Source organism: Trypanosoma equiperdum (genome assembly GCF_001457755.1).
Source record: "Trypanosoma equiperdum strain OVI genome assembly, contig: ctg_631, whole genome shotgun sequence".
Lineage (NCBI taxonomy): Eukaryota > Euglenozoa > Kinetoplastea > Trypanosomatida > Trypanosomatidae > Trypanosoma > Trypanosoma equiperdum.
Genome location: NW_027124567.1, coordinates 1 through 9,323, shown reverse-complemented (window position 1 = coordinate 9,323; position 9,323 = coordinate 1). Strand labels below are relative to the sequence as shown.

Genomic DNA, 9,323 nt, shown 5'->3' with positions numbered 1-9,323 from the left:
GCACACACACACACACACACACAAACGAACAGGCGGACATAAATCCGAACGTGCGAGTAAATAATATATATCAACACATATATCTCTTTCACATTTGCACTTCTTGTGTTCGGTATTTTTCTTTCCTTTCCTCTTTTTTCCTTCTTCTCCTATCATTATTATTACCATTGTTGCTGACATTCTTGTACCTGTGGTTCTAACCCTCTCTGTGCTATCGTCTTGTCCAAATGAATCGATGCTACTCCCTCCTTTGTTCCGTGCTGAACAGCGGTAAACGTGCCCAAACGAGTTTCCCGTCGACACGGCGTACCGTAATTCACTCACGTGTGTTGCCAAGCGAATCCATAACGTCTTCCTTTTCTCCACCGGAAACCACAACAGCATCAAAAGATAAATCTAGAGGGGAGGCAGCGAGTAAAACCACGATGACTGGACCACTACAAAACTTTGGCGATGAACTTAACTTCCCAAAAATGGAAGAAGAGGTGCTGAAGCACTGGGAGGATATCGATGCATTCAAAGAATGTCTTAAGCAATCAGAAGGAAAGAAACCGTACACATTTTACGACGGACCGCCATTCGCGACGGGGTTGCCACATTACGGGCACCTCTTGGCTGGCACCATTAAGGATATCGTGTGTCGCTATGCCCATCAAACTGGCCATCACGTCGACCGCCGGTTTGGCTGGGATTGCCACGGGCTCCCCATTGAGTTTGAAATTGACAAGGAATATGGAATTAAATCTTCGCATGATGTGAAGAAGATGGGCATCGAAAACTACAACAACGCATGCCGCGCCATCGTGATGCGTTTTTCGGAGGAGTGGCGTAAAACTGTGACACGCATGGGGAGGTGGATCGACTTTGACAACGACTACAAAACGATGTATCTCTCGTACATGGAAAGTGTTTGGTGGGTGTTCAAAAGTCTCTGGGATAAGGGTCTCGTGTACAGGGGATTTAAGGTGATGCCCTTCTCAACGGCTTGCACCACTCCCCTCAGTAACTTCGAGGCCAACTTGAACTACAAGGACGTCAGTGACCCTTCACTAATGGTTACCTTCAGGACTAAAGATGACCCGAACACATTCCTTATAGCTTGGACAACAACACCGTGGACACTTCCAAGCAACCTGGCACTTTGCGTTCATCCGGATATCGACTACGTTAAGGTCCTTGACAGCAAGACAAAACGTCACTACATCTTTGGCGAACCGCGACTTGGGGAGGTTTATCCCAAGAAGAAAGGCGATGGCAAGAAGGGCACGGAGGCATCCCCGTATACTATTGTCAGTCGTATGAAGGGGAAGGAGCTTGTCGGGACAAAATACGAACCGCTGTTTCCCTACTTTGAGGAGAAATATGGAGCCACCGCGTACCGCGTGCTGTGTGACGCGTACGTAGCGACGGACTCTGGCACGTGTGTTGTGCACCAGGCCCCCGGGTTTGGTGAGGAAGATAATCGCATATGCATCGACAGCGGTGTTATAACGAAGGAGGATATGCTTTGCCCTGTCGATGAAAATGGTTCTTTCACCCCAGATGTGGTGGATTTCCAGGGTCGTTACGTGAAGGAAGCCGACTCAGACATTATCAAGTACTTGGAGTCAAAGGGACTTGTCCATAGTAAGGGATCCATTGTTCACAGTTACCCATTCTGCTGGCGCAGCGAAGCACCGCTGATCTATAAGGCGGTTGACACGTGGTTCGTGAAAGTGGAGTCTTTGCGTGAGCAACTTCTTTCTGCGAATGAGGAAACGGAGTGGGTACCCGACTTTGTTAAGGTTAGGCGTTTCTCCAACTGGCTTGCCGACGCCAAAGACTGGAACGTTTCCCGTAACCGCTACTGGGGTACTCCCCTTCCTATTTGGCACAGCGAAGACTGGGAGGAGGTTGTGTGCGTTGGTAGTGTGGCTGAACTGGAAGAACTTTCCGGCACGAAGGGGATCACCGATATTCACCGCCATTTCGTTGATCAGTTAACGATCCCAAGTAAGCGCCCGGGTATGCCCCCACTGCGTCGCGTGGAAGTGGTCTTTGATTGCTGGTTCGAGTCGGGCTCCATGCCCTATGCGCAGATTCACTACCCGTTCGCGGCTAAGGATAGTTTCGTTGGGGAAAAGTTCCCTGCGGATTTTGTGGCAGAAGGTCTCGACCAAACACGCGGCTGGTTCTACACGATGCTTGTTCTCGGCGTTGCCCTCTTTGGGCGGGCCCCTTTCAAAAATGTTGTTGTGAACGGACTTATTCTTGCCGAGGACGGTAAAAAGATGAGCAAACGACTGAAGAACTACCCCGAGCCTGGAATCATCATAAATACGCACGGTGCAGACGCTCTGCGTATGTACATGATCAATTCCCCGGTGGTGCGGGCGGAACCATTGCGCTTCAGGGAACAGGGTGTAAAGGGCATTGTCAGAGACGTGATGCTACCTCTGTTTAATGCCGCAAAGTTTTTTATTGCGAATGCCAACTACTGCGTGGAGTTGGGTGGAAACGTGGCGACCGATGTTGTGAGCTCCAATGAAATGGACCGCTGGATTTTGGCGTCGACGCAAACGCTTCAACAATACGTAAAGCGTGAGATGGAAAAGTACCATCTATACAATGTCGTTCCCGGGGTCCTTCGGTTCGTTGTGGATCTTTCCAATTGGTACGTTCGTATGAACCGCCGTCGTATGAAAGACACTGTTGACTTGGAGGACCGCTCGAGGGCACTCTCGACAATGTTGAACGTTCTTTTTGCTGTTTCCCGTATTATTGCCCCTATTGCTCCGTTTGTTGCAGAAATGTTGTACCTACGCATCAAACCACTGCTTCCACAGGAGCAGCAGCTTAAATCGGTGCACTTTCACATGTTCCCGGAGGACGACATATCGAAGCATGACGAAGTGTTAGAGCGTGCTATGACTCGTATGGTCACCATTGTCGAGCTTGCTCGTGTTCTTCGAGATCGCATGGTTATTCCTATGAAGCGACCGGTGCGTCAAGTTGTCGTTGTTCATCCTGACGAGGCGTACCTTGATGACGTTCGGAAAGTGGTTACGTACATCAAGGAGGAGGTGAGTGCCTTTGAGGTTGTTCTTTCCTCCAGTGATGAATACGTCACAACCCAACTGGATGCGAGCATGGAAAACTTGGGTAAACTCTACCGCAACGAGGCACCACAAATCCGCAAGGCGATTCAGGCATTGGGACCAGCAGCGGTTACTGAGTTTCTCAAAACTGGCGAAGTGGAGGTGCTCGGCAAGAAGATATCGCGTGACGATGTGAAGGTGATCCGTAAAGTAAAGGATGGCATAACTGACTTTGAGAGCAACACTGACAATGATGTGGTCGTTCTCTTGGACAAGCGAGATGACCAAACGTTGGTGGACTCATGGCGCGCGCGGGAGTTCGTTAACCGAGTGCAGCAGCTCCGCAAGAAGGCCAAACTCATCGTCAAAGACATTATTGAGGTCTACTTCGAGACGGAGGATCCGGAACTGACTACCTCGATCCTCAACTGCTCTGAGCAGGTTAACAAAACTATCCGGGGGAAATGGGAAACAATGGACAAGCTCCCTAAAGGGGCTAAGCTAATTGCGGAGGAAGACAACTCGATATCGGGAGTTGGAATAAGAATTGTTTTCACACAACCGTCGGCTGGTGAATCGTAATGTGTGCATGGTGTTTCTTTATCCCATGCTCGGAACTTTGCCTCAGGGGAATCTCCCCTCTGTTTCAGACCTTAAAGACTGATGTAAGAATAAACGCAAGGGGCTTGGAGAACACCAGCAGGACGGTATGCTGAAGCGGGGGAAGTGGTAGTAGCAAAAAAAACTAAGAAGAGGCAACCGTAGGTGAGGAGGGGAGGGATGAAGTAATGTTGTGAATATGAGATTTAAAAAAAAGGATGCATGGGAAGCAAAAAGGACAACAAAAAGAAAAGAATAGTGGGGATGGGTCGGCGGGTGGATAGGGTGAGGTAACAACGGAGGAAAGAACAGACTGCATTTCAACATTGTTGTGATGTATACACCTTTTCATCCATTTTTTGTTTAATTTTTCCTTTTCAAAATATTTTCTAGTGATAACATAGAAGCTACTTTAAAGGAGTAGGTGTTTTGTTGTACTGACTTTTATTGGTTCCTAGCCTTCACCCAAGAGTATTGTCTCGTTGTTATCGTTCAACCACTGTGTTCCACTTCAGCCTTCCCTGGGAATCTAAGCTTTAAAATTTACTCCTGTGTCGCTCCCCCGATTTCTTGCTAGGCGTGACCCCACTGGTGACTGTGCGAACAGCAATGAATTAACGGTTTGATAACCCCAAATGGCCTTGTTTGCATTTCTTTCCTCACTTTCTTTTTGTGGGTTTCGGCTTGCCATGTTATCACTTCCACTTAGCACACCTCAGCAAATAGTGGACGTAGGCTGTTCCTCGCTTAGCAACGCTATCTGCTGATGACGCACTATGTTGATAGTGTATTGTACTGGTTCCCCACGCTGGTACTTGTGGTTTGTATGATTGTGCTGATCGTCACCGCGGTTGGTTTGAGTCTTGGGAAGTTCTGGCGGGGCTTATCATCGTGGTCATGGCGTCGTATTTTTTCCCTAACACGCATGTCGATGCGTCAAACCACATTTCGTGCATCGATGAATGCAGAAGAGGCGGTGGAAACGGCACTGCGGAAGGCTGGCTGGAAGCACGTTTTCCTCCGCCGTCGCGTCTTCGTGCCGCGGTTGCAACACAATCGTGAAATTGATGTTGTGGCTGTTGGACCCGTGGTGCTGGTGGTGGAAGTGAAACACTGGCGTGGCTCCGTTTGGTGCAATGGCCAGCGCTGGTTTCAACAGGTGCATAAGACTGCGCGGGCACTCGAGTTTGAAGACATTAGGGAAGATAACGTTGTAAAGGCGGCTGCACTCCGTCGACATATCGAAAACGATAAACGTGTACCGCTTCCAGACTTCAATTTACTTTCGGACTGTCTGCAGGAGAGTGAAGGGGATGGAACATGGTATGAGGACCGACGTCTCCACAAACAATGCGGCACCGTCATCATCCCCGTAGTAGTGTTCACGAACCCACTGGTTCGCTTGGATCCCAGCACGGTTAAGCAAAAGGATGACGTATTTGACTTGCCCGGGTTAGAGAGGTATGCAAGAAACCTCCTGTACAACACGCGTGGAGCGTCAGTCTTTGACTATTACAAACAGCGCGTTGATGAGTTTTTGCGTCCTATATTTATCGGAAGAAGTATAACACCCGATACTTATTGCCTATCTTTTTTTACTGAAGAAAAAGTGGCCCGCGTGGTCGAGCGTATGCGCACGTGGGACATGGTTTATCTTCTTAATGGGCGGCTGGTTCATGGGGATATTGTATCTTTTGGGCTCCCCTCTACCAACCGCCATTTTGTGCGTCAGCAGATATCTGATGTGGAGATTACATGGTTCGATGGTTTAATTGGTTTTGCGCGAACCATGTGGATGAACAGTGGTGGAATGGTCAAAATTACCCTTTCAAGTCCGCGAAAGAGGAAGGTTTTTAGTTTTCCTCTAATGCCGCGCCACTTGAAATCCATTTATAAGAACGACCGACTGGTGCTTAAGTTGGCGGGTACGACCAATTTGGAGGAAATACCTTTGGCGGATATCGCGACACTCCGGCTCAGTCAGCACCGGGAAACGGACGGATCCTAAAATGGAGAGATTTAAATCTCCTAAATCCGCTTCACTCGTGGCTGCTCAGCTCTGGAGTGGCTGTGAACGGGAGAGGGAGAAGTGGAAGACAGTGTTCACTTTGGTTTTTGGTTCTGTGCGCGTGTACATAAAAAACATAATGACTACCGGTGAGTTAGACTGACCATTGGCAGTTCCTTTCTCTACCTCTTATTAAATGACTTCATTACACGATATTGGTGGACATGGGTACCCTGGTTGTGTGAAGGGAAGTTCATCACAGAGCGGTGTATATCCTCGGTTAACTTTCCTCCATTGGGCTCAACTCAAATGGGAAGGTAACTTTTCTACGCGTAATTACTTAACACTATAACCAAGCAAACGGGAGAGCCATCATCCTTTCGAGTGGTATTCAAATTCCGCTACGTAGTCACCCATTTTCACACCCCTTCTTCAGGGTCATTGTTTAATTTGTGTTTCTTTACTCTCGAAACCTCAGGAAGTTAACGGCTTGCAAAAAGGACGGACTCTCAAGTTTGTGGAGTCGGAAGCAATCAAAGCAGCAAGAGCTGCTGACATTGGGTCATGCTTCGCACTAGCATTATTGTGCGGTGGGTTCCAAAGTACTTTAAGCGATCTATTCAAGCACCCCAAAGGCAGCGACGAGGAGGTCCAACAATTGAAGCGACATGTGGGAGGGACAATAAGTCCTACCCATCCGCTGACGCACGACGTGAAACGGTTTCCGGGCATGCGAAGAAACAAAAAGCACGGGATGCAACTGTGATGGCAAGTAAACAGCGCGTACCACATCCGAAAGCATTTTCTCCACATCGAACCCCAGAGGTTCGGGCGCTTGCAGAAAAGGCAACTACGATTCTCCGTTGTTTTGATCAACAAAAACTGGAGGGACAAGTGTTTAGTCGAGGAATAGGACCCGATTGCCATAGCTCTGGACTATCACCTTCCGCATTGACGAAGGATCATTGCGAGGACGCGCAACTCCGCCGGAGCAAGGGCAGTTTGTGTTTCATGGGAAAGACAGAGGTACTTGCTGTGCTCAAAGCTGTGCTTCCCCCACCCCCACTCAATAATGCGGCGTCTCTTTCCCACGGTGACTGCCAACGGCTATCAGAGCCGTGTGGGTCGACCCGTAGCCTTTTAGTTGCTATTCCTGATGACGAGGCTGCCAATGTTCATGGTTACCTACGACGTATAAGGGGCAAAGCTGAGGACAAGGAGGGAGATATTACAAGCATTGATAGTGCTGCTGGCGGGACAACTTTGGCTGCGTCTATGTCGTTGCGCGATGTGACTATTTTTTTGCAACTGTATGAAGCCGTGGAGAGTGAGGATGGTGCACTGCTTCTTCAACTAATGGGTGTGCTGAGACGCATTGTGTTTTCAGGTCACGGATGTGAATTTAACGAAGGAAGCCCCAAGGACACCGTTGGTGTGGTGTCGCAGCTGCTTGTTGTTCTTTCAAGTCTTGGTCTGGCAGAGGAACACGTCCTTCAGAGGCTAGTAAGTTCCACTGGGCCCTTCCTCACGACTCCCCTAATCCTTAACAGCAAAGAGTCCAATCTGATACAACTCCTTGTGGCACTTCACCGCTTCGGTTTCCACCACGAGAAGTGCTACACGGCTTGTGTAAGGGCATTGCAGACTGCAGCACATCGAGATCCGCTGAACTCTTTCATTCGGCATGCACTTCTGAAGCGTGGTAGCAAAGAGCCCGCGCAGCTCTCGAAGGGAGGCATCAGAATCCCTCGGTGTTTGAATGGGCTAACAGTGAGTGATTTACTCGAGGCACTCTCTGGGATGGCTCTTAGTTTACACAGACAGAAAGTTGTTGTGGACTTGCTCCTAGCCACGATAGTCGCTATCGTACTGAACGAAGAGCTTGCAATGACAAATAAACCCCATCTCCGCAATCCGGAAAATATCGTGACCACTGCCGATGAACATGCCTTCATGCAGGACTGGATTTCGGCTCGGGCACTACAGGTACAACGTGCAGCTAAAGTAAGCGAACAAATGGAATTGCCTCACCCAGTAATCCCTCAACTCTTCGAGCGACTCGCTGTTCGTTACCGTGGGCTGATCGTTGATGGTGGCGATGGGGATATTAGTCCAGAGAATGTGGGCTTCTACGATGCCGTCACAGCAGACTTGATAAAGGTATCGAGAAGTAAGTGACCGGGACACTATCGACTGTACACATGTTCCTCTTCTTTTCTTCTTGCCGATCAGCTGCTGTGTCGCACCTGCTCAGCTGGTAAATACTTGTATGTGTGTTAATATGCCGTACCGTGGTTCCTTATTATCCCTCCTGGTGTCGCACCCACTATGTCTCCTCTTTCTGCGCGAAACGTCATTTGTTAGACTATTGTAACTAATAGCGCTATCACAGTAACAAAAATAAGGTAATTGCATAAACGTCCAAGCGGTAACAAAAATTGCTACAAACCGCCCTGTAATTCAAAGATAACAAACTGCCGGGTGTACATAATTAACTAGCTTGAAAGAGGGAGAGCACACAAAGCAAGGAAGGCTACATTGCACTCTTGTAGGTGGTGGATAGGTGTACGAGAAGGAGTGGAAAATAGATTCCACAAAATCACACCACGCTGAAAGAGAGAGTGAAGGGCAAGTGGATAACTAGTGGAGGCGGTGCGGGTAAAGCAAGAAATAAGCGGAAAGCTAACAAAGGGACAAAATGTCTGAGGAGTCCTTGACGTTTGCTGAAGTTGTGGCCCGCAAGAATCGTGGGAGCCAATCCGAACTTGTCGGTGCGGATGACAGTGTTGCCAGCCTGCCTTCACATGGAGCACTTCAAAATGGATTAATTGTATTACCATCGCGCCCTTCGGTGGGTGAGAGCTACGCGGATGCAGTAAAGTCAGCGAGTGTGAAACTTGGTGGTGTTCCGGTGAATGTGTCCAAGCTGGATGGCCATGAGTCCGTCACGAATTCAACTTTACAAGAACAGGAGTCCGTACTTTCTTCCTGGGCTGATGATGACGAATGTTTCTTTGACTCGGTTCGAAACGCCTTGCAGAACAGAAATGATGAATTTGAATTGAGGGGCTACCCCAACAATAGCCTTTCTTACGTCAATGTTGGTAATAACGGTTCTAACAACGTTTATGGCAACTCCAATAACAATTACGGTGGCTACAGCAACTTCCGGCGGGGTCGTGGGTCACGTGGGTGGCGGTTCATTAACGGTAACGAAGCAAATTCCAGCAATGGCAACACCCACAGCAACAACAACAAAAAACGAAAGGGATATAACAACAAAACTTGGGGCTCCTACAATCCACCTTGTGGAGTTGATTCTTTAAACCACTTCGGTGGTGGGAGGTTCAGTGGATTTCGGTAGCTGTGCATATCCTTCCTCTATTCAGTGAATAAATGGAAGTTGTGGCTTCTTTTTTTTTCTTCTCGTTTTGTTTGTTACATGTGATGATGGCATTATATCCCCCTTCTTCTTACCTGTATTGTTCTCTTCGTAGTGACTGTTGTTGCTTCCCTGGGGCGATAATTGGTTTGTTGTGTGCTGACTCAGTTTTGCTGATGTTCGTTTGGCCTTCAGCTGCACAAACGATTTTTTTTCCCCCTTTCTACGTTTCTCTTCCACCCCCTCCCCCCCCCCC

The 9,323-nt window shown here is 48.5% G+C and overlaps 4 protein-coding genes across 4 annotated transcripts; all 4 read left to right on the top strand.

The window, feature by feature from the left end:
• Positions 1-227: 227 nt before the first annotated feature.
• On the top strand, positions 228-3,659 carry TEOVI_000285700 (isoleucyl-tRNA synthetase, putative; the record flags this gene model as incomplete). The annotated part of the gene is made up of 1 exon (XM_067225856.1): positions 228-3,659. One exon carries the CDS (start codon positions 228-230, stop codon positions 3,657-3,659), a length of 3,432 nt encoding a protein of 1,143 aa, XP_067081957.1.
• A 784-nt stretch (positions 3,660-4,443) lies between these two features.
• Positions 4,444-5,685, top strand: TEOVI_000285600 (Nuclease-related domain containing protein, putative; the record flags this gene model as incomplete). The annotated part of the gene is made up of 1 exon (XM_067225855.1): positions 4,444-5,685. The coding sequence occupies one exon, from the start codon at positions 4,444-4,446 to the stop codon at positions 5,683-5,685; it is 1,242 nt and encodes a 413-aa protein (XP_067081956.1).
• Positions 5,686-6,249: 564 nt separating this feature from the next.
• Positions 6,250-7,863, top strand: TEOVI_000285500 (uncharacterized protein; the record flags this gene model as incomplete). The annotated part of the gene is made up of 1 exon (XM_067225854.1): positions 6,250-7,863. The coding sequence occupies one exon, from the start codon at positions 6,250-6,252 to the stop codon at positions 7,861-7,863; it is 1,614 nt and encodes a 537-aa protein (XP_067081955.1).
• Positions 7,864-8,383: 520 nt separating this feature from the next.
• Positions 8,384-9,049, top strand: TEOVI_000285400 (uncharacterized protein; the record flags this gene model as incomplete). Its single annotated transcript, XM_067225853.1, has 1 exon — positions 8,384-9,049. The coding sequence occupies one exon, from the start codon at positions 8,384-8,386 to the stop codon at positions 9,047-9,049; it is 666 nt and encodes a 221-aa protein (XP_067081954.1).
• Positions 9,050-9,323: the final 274 nt, after the last annotated feature.